Below are 16,244 nucleotides of genomic sequence, written 5' to 3'. Positions count from 1 at the left end.
GTCACTGAGTGAAAAACACTGGGGAGCATCAGGCATACCTTAAAATGAGATGTCAATCTGGTGAAGGTAGACACAGAATTAACTCAAGTAGCCTGCAATCAAAAGAACTAAGCAAATCTCATTTGATCTGACCAAAAGCTCTGGAAACCTGTCATATCTTATGGAAGTTGGTGGACAACTAACCATTGGAAGAAATTCCACAAATATCCCCATCCTTGAGGGTGGAGCTCTGTATTGTGGTGCAAAAGATGAAGCTAACCTATTTAGATTCGATTCCCTACAGTGTGGAAATGGACCCTTTGACCCAATGAGTCCACACTGATCCTCCAAAGAGTAACCCACCCAGACCCATTCCCCATATTTACCCTTGACTAATGCACCTAACTCTAATGGGCAATTTAGCATGGTCAGTTCACCTAATCTGCACATCGTTGGACTGTGGGAGGAAAGCAGAGCACCCAGAGGAAACCCACACAGACACAGGGAGAAAGTGCAAACGCCACACAGACAATCACCCAAGGGTGGAATTGAACCTAGGTCCCTGGCGCTGTGAGGCAGCAGTGCTAACCACTGAGCCACCATGCCGCCTGTATTTGCTACTATCTTGAGGGTATTGTCAAGTCCATCACCCTTTTTTTGCATCCTCCTAAAGTCTGCAGCATTACAGTTGCTCCTGTTTTTCCAAGTTGATGCACTCTCTATACTACCAAGAAATGCTGAAGACATGGATACTGCAAAATCTTGGACTTTGACAACACTGTTGACAGCATTACTGGAAATGCATGCTTCAGAACTAGCCACACCCTAGCTAAGTTATTTCAGTATAGCTACTTCACTGGCATCCACCTGACGATGTGGATAATTACCTGGTGTGATCTGATCACAAAAACCAGGGTGTATCCAACATGGCCGAAAACCACCCATCCCTCTTGGCCATCTAAATGAGAGACATCATTTTGCTTTGGTGGTGAATACAATTGCATTTGACTAACCTCTCTACCACTCAATTCCTGGCCTTATTACAACCTTGATTAAAACATGGTTTAAAAAAAGCTAAACTCCAGGAGTGAAGTAAATGACTGAAGCAACCCAGAAAAACCTGTCTACTAGCTGGGGTCATATAAAGACTGTTGGCTATGGTTGTTGGAAGTCAATCATCCGAGACTCTCAACATAGTTTGAGTTCCACAAGCTGGTATCCCAACTGTCTTCAGCTACTTCAAGTGGCTGCTTTCTGTCGTCAGGTCAGATGATTGTAGTAGATGCTTAATGTTCTGCACCTTTAAAATGCTGAAGTGTATACATCAGGATCTGGACAAAATTCAGGCTCGGGCTGATAACTGGGAAGTAACTGTCAGGCAGCAGCCATCTTTGGCAAGTGAGACTGAAACTGCTACCACTACCATCCCGTCTCCTTCTCAACACCCCCGAAATTCAATAGTCTCACCATAGCTGATTCTTCCACTGTCTGAAGATCTTGGAGGTTACCATTGATCAAAAACTAAACTGGGCAACCAGATACATACTGTGATCAGGGCCTGGGGATCATCCCCCAATGTCTCTTCATCATAAACAGGGCACAAGTCAAAAGTGTAATAGTATACTCTCCATTTGCTTGGACCAATGCAACAGCAACACTCTAGAAGCTTGACACTATCCAGGGCAAAGCAAACTGGTGGTTTTCACCACCACCATCACACGCTGATGCTTTACCTCTCCACCTCAGACAGACACCCTCGCACTTGTGATGTATTGCATCAACTTGCCAAGGCTCCTTCGGTAACACCTTCCAAATCAACAGTCTTTAGCAAATAGGATGAGAAGAGCAACTACATGTTTATACTTCCACCTGCACACTTCTCTCAACCCTAAACCATTCTGACTTTATTTTTATCAGAGTTTCTTTCAACAATGTTGAGTTACACCAGGCATCTCACCACCACCTTCTCAAGAACAATTAAGGATGGGCAATAAATGTCCAGGCAGTGAAGCAAACATGCCCTGAATTAATTAATAGAAGTGTCTGAACTGCAACATACCAGCACCAGTGCTAAGAGTTATGATGCTCTTGGGAGAATGCACTGATGATCAAGCTCCAATGCAGCAGTCACTCCACTAATTTGAATTTTGTTCGTTCTTCTACCCAAAATGTCAGTTGATTCTCTGACTATTTAGAAAAAATAATCATTCACCAGGCTTTAATGAACTCCATCTGTTTCATTAGCAACAAACTTTTTATTCTTAATCAGAGCTTGCCACTTGTTTTAGCACCTGAGCTGTGGTGTGGTATTAAAACTATTTTTTTAATTCCATACGCACAATCGCAACACAAAAAAGACTAGTCTCTGAAAAGATTTATTTTTTAAAAAGGCAACTGGAAAGAACAAAGAACTGGAAACAAAAGCATTGAATCTAACAACTTGTCACATTCACTGGATTCATTATTGGCAAAGTTGAATTACTGACAGATGTTAATTGACGGTAGATGTTCAGGGAGTTATTCAGTTCATGAAGAAGGCTGAACACTGCAGGGAGGCAATGCATCTTGTCAGTGTTGATTAAGATCTGAATAACAATTTAGAAAAATAAACTATAATTTTTGAAAGAAATGTCTTCAAGTGTACCAAATGTCAAAATTGTTTCTTGACTGTTGAGGCTAGCAAATAGAAGTGAGTATTACCTGCATGGTGGCAGACCTGAGTTGAATGATGCATGTGAGATGTCTAATGCACAATTTATTATTTGCCGAATGGTAGAAAGGCAGAAGTTATTAATGCAGAACTTTGGGGTTGAATCCAAGATGTAAACAATGCACAGATTTCAGGAGACAAGCTTGTCCTATTCTGTTTTGTGCTCAGAGTTGGCATTGGATAATAGAGCCTTGTTAAGGTTGGATGTGAATTTTACTTCTAATGTTTATTCTGTTGCAGTAAAATAGTAAGGAGTCAAATTCATAAGTCCTGAAACTCAGTTTTGACAAAAATGTAAACTATTCCCACTAGCATAATAGGAAATATGTTAGAGGAATATCCATGATAAGTCACAGATGTGGACTGTAAATCTGGATTAGCCAAACTAGTGCACCATTGTCATATGTCTGGGCAAACCACTTGGTGCAGAGTTGTATCAAGCTACAATATAAAATCCAGGGTAAGCCAGCACTAGCTGCAAAATAGTCTTATCCATATCCTGGACAAGTAGTCACCAAAAGAAGTTTTTAATGTGGGTGAAACTGAGCTATTTTACCTTCATACAAGATGAGAACAAATTGGTGGAAAAAAATCCATATTTTTCTCTCAAGTATTGATTTGCTGTTTTAAATTTCTTTGGCATGGCTCACATTGTTAGCAAACTGGATTACATCTTGAGGCTGTGCTGAACGTGAATTTGTGGGCTGACACTGCGGTTCCACTGACTGTGACTTTGTATCCATGTGTAAAATAGACTAAAAAATGTTAGTGTTCCACCTGGTTGTTTAAAACTAAAATATTGTACTTTACATGCTCACAACTGTCTTATAATATGTTTGAAGCTTGTGGTTTCTTTTTACAGAGACGAGACATAACAACAGGGAATGTAGAACCGACAGATGCAGAATGTGAATGGCATAGTGAGGATGAGGAAGAGTTAGCAGTAAGTCTCACTTTATGGAAAGATTTTATATCTATTGTTGAACTGGACTCATTGTCATGAGTCAGCCCAACACAAGTAGCATTCCTTCTGATCCGTCTTCCAAAATACAGATACAACACTTGTGATACATAGAAAGCATGTAGATATATACCCTGTACCATTGTATTTTAGACCACAATAGGAAATACCCCAACTACACTAGAATTATAATTTCTATTTCTCACAAGTCAATCTGTAGCCCTCAGTGATCATTGCCTTTTACTATTTATTAGGGCTAAATTGGAGTGCAGTTCAGCATTATTTTTTTAAGGTATATGCCAGCTGGACCAGATTGTGCTAATTAGTTTCTTTTTTGGATATCATAGCCATAAAGCTGTTTGTACATGGCTTTACATCCATGTCCCATTGCTGAAAGGCCAATGTCTGAACGTAGCGCACCATCTAGTCCCCAGCAATGACACTGTGAAAAGCCATCTGGGAAGAGTAAATGCTCATGAAATCTTGCCTTAAATGTTGGGAAAACCAATGCATTTTGTAAATATAATTTTGTAAATTGGTTAATGCAAGAGTGTGTAGTTCAGTTTATTTTTTTCAGTATGTATAATGAAATGATAGAATAATTCGGTTTTGAAATATGCAAATTAAATATGTTTGAATAACTAGGAAGAAATGAAAAAGAAAGCAGCAATTGAGGAAAAGAAGGAAGAAACTGAGCAAGAGGAGAATCCCAAAGGAATTCCTGATTTCTGGGTCACAATATTCAGAAATGTCGATATGCTGAGTGAGCTTGTGGAGGTGAGCAAAGGACTCCTTGACTGTGCTGAAAAACACTTATATTGTTATATGCAGTACTGCTCTGTTTTCAATTATTAAAGTTTATACTTTTCAGGCAGCATTAGAATTTGGCTGCGGATTTCATTTTCAACTTTGCCTTTTAATATAATACAGGCAGAGGGATATTTTAAAGTCTCATATATTCATGTTTCATTAAAATATGTAACAAATGGTTTGCAGACGTTTTGTCCCCTGTCTTCGGTGCTGCTATGAAACGCTGCTGTGTTTGTCTTCTGGAATTTATTTGGTTCCATTCCTGCTGCTCCCGGTTGCCGGTTCCGTATGTTAATTGTAGTGGCTGGTATATTGGGTCTAGGTCTGTGTTTGTTGATGGAGTCTGTGGATGCGTGCCATGCTTCTAGAAATTCTCTGGCTTTCCTCTGTTTAGCTTGTCCTATGATTGTTGTTCCAGTCGAATTTGTGGTCCTTGTCATCTGTGTGTATAGCTACAAGAGGCACCTGGTCGTGGCATTTAGTGGACAGTTGGTGTTCATGGATGCAGATTGCGAGTGGTCTGCCTATTTTGTTCTATATAGTGTTTCATGCAGTCTTTGCATGGAATCTTGTAAATCACGTTTAGTCTTGCACATGATGAGTACAGGGTCTTTTGCTCTGGTGAGTTGTTGTCTGAGCATGGCTTATGGTCTGTCAGGAGCCTGAGTGGTTGGGGATGTCTGGCTGTTAGTTCAGAGACATTTTTTATATAAGATAGCATGGCCAGTGTGTTGGGTCGTGGCATCTCCTCATTGCGTTGTTTATCTGCTAGGCATCTGCGGATGAAATTGCAGGGATATCTGTTCTTGGTGAAGACTCTGTAGAGGTGTTCTTCTGTTTGCAAGTCGAGTGCTGCAGTGTGTTGCAGCCCTCTTGAACAGTGTCCTAATGCAACTTCTGTTGTGTTTATTTCGGCAGTTGCTGTTCAGAATCTGGTCTGTTTGTGTGGCTTTCTGTATATTCTTGTAGTGCATTCACTGTTCATGTTCTTTCCACTATCACATCCAGGAATGGGAGTTGGTTGTTGGTTTCCTCCTCTCTTGTAAATTTGATCACCGTGAGCATGGAGTTGATAATCTGGTGTGTATTCTCTTTCTATTCTCTTAATTACAAAAGTGTCGTCCACGTATCCGATCCAGAGATTGGGTCGGATTTGAGAGAGGACTGTTTGTTCCTGTCTTTGCATCACTACTTCTGCTATGAGCCTGGAGATGGGTGAGCCCATAGGTGTCCAGTTGATCTGTTCATATATCTGACTGTTGAATGTGAACAGGCAGGAAACTAGCAATCTGCATTCATGAGCACCAACTGGCCACTACATGCTACGACCAGCTGTCCCTAGTAGCCAGATGCACAGATGACAAGGACCACAAATTTGACTAGGACAACACAATGATCATAGGACACGCTAAACAGAACAGCCAAGAGAATTTCTAAAAGCATGGCGTACAACTACAGACTCCATCAACAAACACACAGACCTAGACCCAATATACCAGCCATTACAACGAGTAACCAGAAGTAGCAGGAACGGAACCAAATAAATTCCAGAAGAGACAGTACAGCAGCACTTCACAAGAGACTCCGAAGATGTCAACTAGACAGGGGACGAACAACAGAAAATTGTGTGTAAATGAGGGCAGTGTGGATAGATGATGAGTCTATATATTTTAACTTCCTATATGTTTCTATTGAACCAGATTTAAGTATTCATATGCTGAGCACTGCCAGTAAATAAATAAATTACCTTAATAGATCTTTTAAGTAATCTTTCAATAGATTAAGTAAGGGAATCTATATTTGAGTGTCCTAGGTGCCAAATTCATTTGTTCGGCATGCTAGAGATGATGTATGCGGGATTCTTTGTTTACAGTTAGAGTAATTCTAATGTGTCTCTCTCATCCCTTGAAACTGTGCAATATATCTGCAACATTTTCATTGAGTTAATGATATGCAAATTGATCTTATTGTAAGAAAATTTATTCTACCAAACATTATCCTTATTCTTCCCTTACGGACTGATCTCAGATTCATATCTTCTACCATTGCAGCAAACCATAAGATAAGTAAATTAACCAAATTACAAACTTTTGAATACGGTAAAGGTGTAAATGTTGATTTTTAAATAGTTTTATTCTTAACTTCATATCCCCTAATCTCTTGTTCAAGTTGCAAATCTATAGCCGTTTTAAAGTTTGGATTTCAATTTGTGAAAGACGTGCTGATTCCGTCGTGTGGCCAACTTAAGTAGTTACCATTTTGCCAAGCCAGTGGTCTGATTTATTATCGACTTAAATATTTGATCAGAGAGTCCATGGCACCCGTGCTTTCTGGATTTAAGGGACCATGGTAGAAGTTATATTGTGACATCGTAGTCTGCCCTTCTGAAGCACAATATTAGGTTAAGCACGATGGTTATTCACACAGCTTTGGATTTTGTTTGCAACACAGAAACAGGCCAGTTGTCCGAAGAGATTCCTGTTAGACGTTACGCTTCACGAATGGAGTTCAAAGAATCTCATCAGCATTTCATAGAGTCATAGAGCTGTACAGCATGAAAGCAGACCCTTTGGTCCAACCTGTCCATGCCGACCAGATATCCCAACCCAATCTCGTCCCACCTGCCAGCACCCGGCCCATATCCATCCAAATGCCTCTTAAATGTTGCAATTGTACTAGTCTCATCCACTTCCTCTGGCAGCTCATTCCATACACGTACCACCCTCTGCGTGAAAACGTTGCCCCTTGGGTCTCTCATATCTTCCCCCTCTCACTCTGAACTCATGCCCTCTCGTACTGGACTCCCCCACCCTTGCCTACTTATCCTATCCATGCCCTTCATGATTTTATAAACCTTTATAAGGTCACCCCTCAGCCTCCGATGATCCAAGGAAAACAGCCCCCCCATTCACCCACTCCCTATAGCTCAAATCCTCCAACGCTGGCAGCATCCTTGTAAATCTTTTCTGAACCCTTTCAAGTTTCACAACATCTTTCCGATAGGAAGGAGACCAGAATTGCACGCAATATTCCAACAGTGGCCTCACCAATGTCCTGTACAGCCGCAACATGACCTCCCAACTCCTGTACTCTCTACTCTGACCAATAAAGGAAAGCATACCAAACGCCGCCTTCACTATTCTATCTACCTGCAACTCCACTTTCAAGGAGCTATGAACCTGCACTCCAAGGTCTCTTTGTTCAGCATCACTCCCTAGGATCTTACCATTAAGTGTATAAGTCCAGCTAAGATTTGCTTTCCCGAAATGCAGCACCTCGCATTTATCTGAATTAAACTCCATCTGCCACTTCTCAGCCCATTGGCCCATCTGGTCCAGATCCTGTTGTAATCTGAGGTAACCCTCTTCGCTGTCCACTACACCTCCAATTTTGGTGTCATCTGCAAACTTACTAACTGTACCTCTTATGCTCGCATCCAAATCATTTATGTAAATGATGAAAAGAAAGGGCCCAGCACTGATTATTGTGGACTCCACTGGTCACAGGCCTCCAGTCTGCAAAACAACCCTCCATCACCACCCTCTGCCTTCTACCTTTTGAGCCAGTTCTGTATCCAAATTGCTAGTTCTCCCTGTAGTCCGTGAGATCTAACCTTGCTAATCAGTCTCCCATGGAGAACCTTGTCGAAAGCCTTACTGAAGTCCATATAGATCACATCTACTGCTCTGCCCTCATCAGTCTTCTTTGTTACTTCTTCAAAAAACTCAATCAAGTTTGTGAGACATGATTTCCCACACACACAGCCATGTTGACTATCCCTAATCAGTCCTTGCCTTTCCAAATACAAGTACATCATGTCCCTCAGGATTCCCTCTAACAAATTGCCCACCACTGAGGTCAGGCTCACCGGTCAATAGTTCCTTGGCTTGTCTTTACCGCCCTTCTTAAACAGTGGCACCATGTTTGCCAACTTCCTGTCTTCCGGCACCTCACCTGTGTCTATCAATGATACAAATATCTCAGCAAGAGGCCCAGCAATCACTTCTCTAGCTTCCCACAGAGTTCTCTGGTACACCTGATCAGGTCCTGGGGATTTATCCACCTTTAACCATTTCAAGACATCCAGCACTTCCTCCTCTGTGATCTGGACATTTTGCACGATACCACCATCTATTTCCCTACAGTCTATATCTTCTATATCTTTTTCCACAGTAAATACTAATGCAAAATATTCACTTAGTATCTTACATTCTTTACTGTTTATCTAGCTGCCCCTTAAGTGCTTTTTTGCTAATCACTTCATCTACTTTGTGGCAGCAAGTTACACATTCTCTCCATACTCTGGGTAAAGATGTGCTTATTTCTCTATTGGGTTTATTAGAGATTATTTTACTTTTACAGTCCTTACTTCTAATCTCATTAAGTAGAAACAACATTTTTCTGTCTGTCCTATTGAGCCCTTTCATGATCTTAGATGTTTACCAGTTCACTGCTTAGTTCTCTCTTTCTGGAGGAAAGAGCACTGGTCTGTTCAGTATTTTCTGGTGGATTTAACCTCTCTTCTAGTAATTTGTTTTCCATCTGTTTCAATGCCTCTTTCTTTCTTTCCATTCTATCCCTTTAAAAATGAACTATAGTATTTTGTTAGCTATATTTTGACCTTGTTAATCTTTTTGTCTTTACCTTTAAGTACTTTGTATAACCATACACCCAAATGCCTTGTTCTTCACTCCACTTAGTTACCAAGTGTTAGATTTTAACTTAGTCGAAAACTCATTCACTTAGTTAAAATCAGGCCTCTGGTGTCCAAGGAGTATGTAGGTTGCTTATTTTTGTCAAACTGTGCTACCTCTCTCATAACTTCATTTAAAGTTTATTTGCCAATTATGTATACTCTCAGCAAGCCCTATTAATATATTCCGACATTTTGATGTTGTCCCTCTCTGGTAACTCAGTTGTCAATTTAGTGCCATCGAAAAATATTGAAAATTGCACCTCTAATTTCTAATTATGAATCATTTATATGCAAAAGTGATCCCAGCACTGTGAACGTCAGTTCCACTTTTGCATTATTCTATGAAAGTTTTATCGTTTATTTTTGAGCAAACAAGGTGATGTCGGTCAGATATCAAGGGATTTAGAGACACCATAGCATCAGAAGGAATTATCAAACAAAGTATTGATGTACATTGTAATTTCTGTGCTTCATTAGGGTCCAATGTTTAACTTGCCTGGTTCTGATTACTTTTTAAATTTTCCTCTACAGGAGCACGATGAGCCTATCTTAAAACACTTGCAGGATGTCAGAGTAAAGTTCTCAGAACCCAGTGAGCCTATGGTGAGTATTTGTGTAAATAGTTTGGAAATAGAAAATTAAAGGATTTAAAATCTTGAAGCTAACTTCCAAACTGGGAAAAGTGATGTGTCGGAAGTTTGAAGTATGGAAAGGCAGTGCAGATCAACCAGTAGCTGTAGCCAGGATATGAAGTGCAGGTTAAATTTGCACAGTCAGGGAACCCAGACATTTCCCTGTATGCTGTGGAAATGTTACCTTATGCTGCCTGTCCTTTTGGCAGATTCCATGTTCGGCCTGATTGTCTAGCTTGGCTCCCAGTTGTGGAGGAAGAACTTGGAGAAGACTATGGAAGTCATGACCCAAGTGGGATTGAATCAGCAGGTGAAGCTCATCGCTGACTGCAGTGAAAATCTGTAATTGGTAGGCGCAGGCAGGAGAAGAGTGCTTTGAAGGTGGAATGGTAAAAGCACTTGTGCTTCATCTGACTGATAAGTGGCGTGGAGCAAATGCCTTTACTGCACTTCGAACTTCTCTTCGGCTGCAGGCTTTCTGGGAAACCTGGCCAATGCTATACCTATAAAGCAGATTAAATCTGGACTCGGCCTCATTGTAGTAGTTGTATTGTTCGCCCACACACATGATCAGATTGGTTGAGCACCCTTGCTGGCCTGTTAAATCCTGAGGTAGTGCTGGGTTTCATATATCAAAAAAAATCTGATCCTCAACCTACCTACCTTAGATATTAAGATTCACACTCTTAATTCAGAAAGGCTTGCTGTGATCTCTGGTATGCATCAGTCTGTGACTGTATTAACGTGCATGAGTGGAGTCCAAGTCTTGCCTTTGCATTAAGGATTGCTTCCATGTTGTGCGGCACTACCACTGTGCGAAATGGGATAGTTTCAAACAGATCTAGCAACTCAACTGGCATTCAAGAGACCATCGGGAGCAGAATTGCATTCGCCCACAGTTTGCAACCTTAGCCTGGCATATCCACTATTCTACTAACTTGGCCAAAACAGGAAGGAGCCTGGTTCAATGAAGATGCAGCGCATTTGCAACTTCTCTAACTGAAGCAGTGCGTATCCAAATGCAGCAAGACCTTGGACTGACAATTCATAAGAAACATCTGTGCTCGACAAATGGCAGGTAGTGATGGTCTCTAGCGAGCAAATGTAAGCATCTTCCCATGACGTTCAATGCCATTACAGTTGCTGAGTTTCCACTGTCAAAAAAAACCATTGACTAGTAAATGAACTGGGCCAGCCATAAAGAGGAGGCCAGAGGTTAGGAATTCTGTGTAACTCATCAAGCACAAGTCAAGAATATGACAATACTCCCCATCTGCCTGGCTGAGTGTATCTACAGCCTCATTGATTGGTGCCCCATCTAACCCCTTCAATATTCACTCCCCCCAGCACTGACACACAGTGGCAACAATGTGTACCATCTACAAGATGCATGATTACATCTCACCAATACATCATACATAGCACTTTCCAAGCTTGCGATCTCTGCCACCTATAAGGGCAAGGGCAGCAAATACATGGGAGTGCAATGACCTGCAGGTTCCCCTCGAAATCACATATCATCTAGACTTGGAACTATAGTTCTGTTCCTTCACACTCTGTTAGAATTCTGGAACTCCATCATTAACAGCTCTACTGTTACCGTTCGTGCAGACGGGTCTCCATCACCTTTTCAAGAGCAATTAGTGGTATATGGTAAGTGCCAGTCTGGCCAGCAAAGCCCACTTGACCTGAAAGAACAGATGTGCTAAATAAATTTGGAAACAAATAGTCCTTAGTTAGACGGAGGAAACAGACCCTTTGGTCCAATTTGTCTATGTTGACCAGATATCCGAAATAAATCTAGTCCCATTTGCCAGCATTTGACTTATATCCCTTTAAACCCTTCTTTATTCATATACCATCCAGATGCCTTTTAAATGTTGTAATTATACCAGCTTCCACCGGCAGCTCATTCCATATGTGATTGGTGGTGAATTAATTGTTGTAGTTGGAATTGATGGATGTGGTGGTTTGATATAGTACTTTGAAGTCTGCGAAACCTGAATTGTTGACAGTTGGATTGTTTGTCTGTTTTGTATTTCGTTAAATTGGATCCCAACTCTGTTACATAAACTCCATTCGAATGAAAGCCAGTTAGTTATCAGTGTTATCTGACCTTCTATAGAGCTAAAGTTCTGACCTCCAGAAAATTTGAAACTGACAACACCAGGGGCATCAGTTGGGCTATTAAAAGAGGAGCAAACCTGGCCCCCCTCTACTTTCCTTTCTGCACCTTGCTGTTATTTTCCCTTTTGTTGTTTCCACTTTTGTTCTCTTCCATCCATTATATTTGCTTTCATCTTCAGTCCTGATTTCAATCTCCATTTCTTCCATTTTTCATGTTGCTCTCCATTTCTTGTTTATTTTCTAGTCTCAAACTTTCCTGCAAGGGAGTGCACATGAAAACAGCATATGAACTCTTTATTACTTTATTAGCATATGAACTCCTTATTTTCTTTCATTTCAGCAAGCATCTGTTCAGGTGTCCCACCATCTGCAACCTACTGTGTACCTTTTATGTTTCGTCTGCTCTTTCACTTGATCTCTTTGTTCCCATTTTCGAACAGGCTTGTTCTGGCTCCTTCGTTCCATCAGTCTTTGTCATTTCGGCTTTCTGTCCATTTACTTAGTATTTTTGTCTTGCTCTACACATATCTGCTGCCATTGTCACACCTTGCAGGTCAACTCTTTACCCTCCTTTTTTTATTTTTCCTATTCATCATCTTGGGCAGCACAGTGGCACAGTGGTTAGCACTGCTGCCTCACAGCGCCAGAGACCCGGGTTCAATTCCCGCCTCAGGCGACTGACTATGTGGAGTTTGCACGTTCTCCCCGTGTCTGCGTGGGTTTCCTCCGGGTGCTCCGGTTTCCTCCCACAGTCCAAAGATGTGCAGGTCAGGTGAATTGGCCATGCTAAATTGGTAAGGGCTAAATGTAGGGGTATGGGTGGGTTGCGCTTCGGCGGGTCGGTGTGGACTTGTTGGGCCGAAGGGCCTGTTTCCACACTCTAATGTAATCTGTAAAAATCTTCGTACATATTCTCTACAAAATACTAAGGCAAGTATTTTTACATCTGAACTCTGGGTGGTGCTACAGTCCAATTTATGAAAGATTCTGTCAGTGCCTCCTATTAAGTTTTGTTACTTACTGCAAGGAAATAACTAACATGATGCTCTTCTCACCCTCTAGACTTTTTAATTCTTCTCACCAGTCTATGAATTTCATACCAAATTTCCTTTAGATTACTTTTTTTTAAAGCAGTTACTTTTATTTAATGTATTATTTATGACCTAGGTTTTCAGATTCTGGAATCTCGAGAACAAATCCCAGAGCTGGTGGATGATACAACTTGGGGGCGGCACAGTGGTTAGCACTGCTGCCTCACAGCACCTGGGTTCAATTCCCACCTCGGGCGACTGTCAGTGTGGAGTATGCACGTTGTCCCTGTGTCTGCGTGGGTTTCCTCCGGGTGCTCCGGTTTCCTCCCACAATCCGAAGATGTGCAGATTAGGTGAATTGGCCATGTTAAATTGTCCATAGTGCCAGGTGCATTAGCCAGGGGTAAATATAAGGTAGGGGAATGGGTCTGGGTGGGTTACTCTTCAGCGAGTCATTGTGGACTTGTTGGGCTGAAGGGCCTTTTTCCATACTGTAGGAAATCTAATCTAATCTTGTATTTGCTTTGATATATTGTTTTTGTTACCATTAACCAAAGCAAGTTCTCCTTGGGTATGTGCTGCTGTCTGAAAATGTGTCTCGAGTACACAGTTTATCAATTAAATTTAAGGTCTGTTGTCCTGCCATACCCAAATCAAGAAGGTGAACAATTAAACCATTAAATCAGAAAAGGAGACATATATTCCCATCTTCAATGGGGAGGCCAGCACACAATACAACAGACAACATTAAAACATTTGCACATTTCAGCTAGAAGTGTTGAGTAGGTGATCCATCTTGACCTTTTCCTGAAATCCCCAGCAGCATAGATACCAGTTTCCAGCCAATTTGATTTACTTCACATATTGAAGAGCAGCTGAAAGTACTGGATATTGGAAAGGCCATGGACCCTGGCAAATTCTGGGAAGCGTACCAAAGACTTCAGAATTTTCTGCGCCCAAGAAAAGTGGTTCCAATACAGCTGCAACGCTGGCATCCATACATCAATCTAGAAAATTGCAGGACAATCCAGCCAGCTATTTAGCCAGCCCATCTGACTATCTTTGATCCTTCGTTAAATGACAAAAAATGTTGGTGTTATCAAGGGGCACTTCCTCAGAAATAACCTGCTTACTGGCACTCAGTTTGGGCTCCTCCAATCCTGAATAGTTCCTGACATTTTTTTATGAAGTTTGTCCAAGCATAGTCAAAAGAGCAGAACACAGGGCTGAGACAAAAGTGACTACCTCTGACATCAAGGCAGCATTTGACAGTGTATGGCATTAAAGAGCCTTGGCAAAACCTGTCTGTCAGAATTGGGGAGCACACTGAAGCAATACCTGGCACTGATGAAGATGCTTGTGGCAGTTGGAGGCAGTCATCTCAGCAGGCATTCCTCAGTGCAGTGACTTAGTCCCAGTTGTCGCCAACTGCTTCATCAGTGACCTTGTTTCTGTCACAGTGTCAGAAGAGAGGATGGTCGTTAATTATTGGTGCTGAAAATGTGTTGCTGGAAAAGCGCAGCAGGTCAGGCAGCATCCAAGGAACAGGAGAATCGACGTTTCGGGCATAAACCCTTCTTCTCCTGTTCCTTGGATGCTGCCTGACCTGCGCTTTTCCAGCAACACATTTTCAGCTCTGATCTCCAGCATCTGCAGCCCTCACTTTCTCTCGTTAATTATTGGTGCCAAGCATTGTATATTCATAACTCATACTGAAGCAGTCTGTGTCAGTACACAGCGAGGTAGGATGAGATGATCATGCTGAATTTTGCAGTGACATTGCTGCCAACCTGCTGAGTTGGTGTCAACTCTGGGTGAAAATAGTGCCTTTAAGCCCCTTTTGGGGGGATTTGAACTCTCAATCTGTGCTATGCAGTGATAAAAGTAATGCATGTTTTAAAGTGAGGGAGGGAAACAAGTTGCCGTTGTTAATGGATTAAAGTTAGGTCTCTTCTGTTTGAGCATTATAAGTTCAGTATCACTACTGTAAAAGGGAAAGGATTTCTCCTGGCATTGGTCCATGTATCATTTCTGGTTTAACTAAAAGTGAGGGTATTTATTCAGTTAGCTTGCTGCAAACATAGCTTGACGGGTCTGGCTGTAGTATATACTGGCACTGCACATCATACATGGTGTATCTTCTATCTACACATGCAGTAAGAAGTCTGCCATTGATGTCATTGTGCACCCACACTGCAAAGCAAGTAGTGTGTCCATAGTTTGTACCTTTCCCATATCTTTATGGCCCTGCCTGCCTGTGGCCATACACTCCAACCACACCTTATGATCATTTCTAATTGATTAGGTGTTGTTTCTGCATTATAAGCTATTTTTCATATCTTCTGATGGTAATGACAATTGATGGTACAGCAGGGGTTAATTTTAACAGCACCAGCCTTGTTTTGAAATCCTTCAGTGACCTTTGCTCCTCAATCTCTGAAACCTCCATCAGCTTCACAACCCTCCAGAGTTTGTGTTGACCTAATTCTGACCTTTTGAGCATTTCTGATTTCAATCACCCCACCATTCCTCCCTACACATCTCAACCTCACTTGTGTTTTTAACGCTACTTTTTTGACCAAAGTTTTGGTCACAGTTTCTGTTCCTCTGAAGTGCCTTAGGTTAGACATGCTATATAAATGTGACCTTTTATGGTGCACCCTTCACCAACACTGAAGGGGTCATTGGTGAATAACTTTCCTCCAGCGGTGCAGGTGAATTAACTGAATATTGATACAAACATGAATGGTAAAAATAATTTTGGAGCCACGTTTCTCATGATTAGATTATCTTAACATATTTAGTGAATTATTTTGAGACAATAATGCAAATATACAGTCTTGATCTGTTGGAATATGTGCTGAATGAAAAATAATAAGTTCTTAGTTTTAAATTGGGTGCATGGAAAGGGAGAAGTGTGTACGTTTTTGCAGATCATTGGGGTGATACAATCGAAACTTTCCCAAAAGGCATCACCAAGATCTTGATGTCCCACTGGGGGCAGGTTTGGACCAGTGTCAGCTTGAGGTTAAACTACAGAATAGCAAGTCTGGTGTCACCCCTGCTATCTCATTTATGGGTGTACCTGTACAAATAAATTGACATGGGCAGAAACATTAAACAGAGGAAGTATGAGCTATGCAGGATTTGGTTTGAAAATTGGGAAGACATTTCTATATCTGCAACGTTTGTGTTTGATAATGAAGCGTCTGTTTCAGTTATAAGCCATTTTTAAAAATTTTATGGGTTACTTATCTTGGTGTATCATCTCACCATTTGACCATCACGTTCTTTTCTT

The 16,244-nt window shown here is 41.3% G+C and overlaps 1 protein-coding gene across 11 annotated transcripts in view; it reads left to right on the top strand.

The window, feature by feature from the left end:
- Window positions 1–16,244, top strand: part of LOC122557913 (nucleosome assembly protein 1-like 4) — a 121,676-nt gene that overhangs the window by 48,382 nt on the left and 57,050 nt on the right. For all 11 annotated transcript variants that reach the window (XM_043706122.1, XM_043706124.1, XM_043706121.1 and 8 more), the window contains exons 6-8: window positions 3,552–3,632; window positions 4,296–4,427; window positions 9,688–9,759. In XM_043706122.1, coding sequence (XP_043562057.1) covers window positions 3,552–3,632; window positions 4,296–4,427; window positions 9,688–9,759 — 285 coding nt within the window. The remainder of the gene's footprint in view (window positions 1–3,551; window positions 3,633–4,295; window positions 4,428–9,687; window positions 9,760–16,244) is intronic.

This window comes from Chiloscyllium plagiosum, chromosome 16, assembly GCF_004010195.1.
Source record: "Chiloscyllium plagiosum isolate BGI_BamShark_2017 chromosome 16, ASM401019v2, whole genome shotgun sequence".
NCBI lineage: Eukaryota > Metazoa > Chordata > Chondrichthyes > Orectolobiformes > Hemiscylliidae > Chiloscyllium > Chiloscyllium plagiosum.
This window is presented reverse-complemented; position numbering and strand designations above follow the sequence as displayed.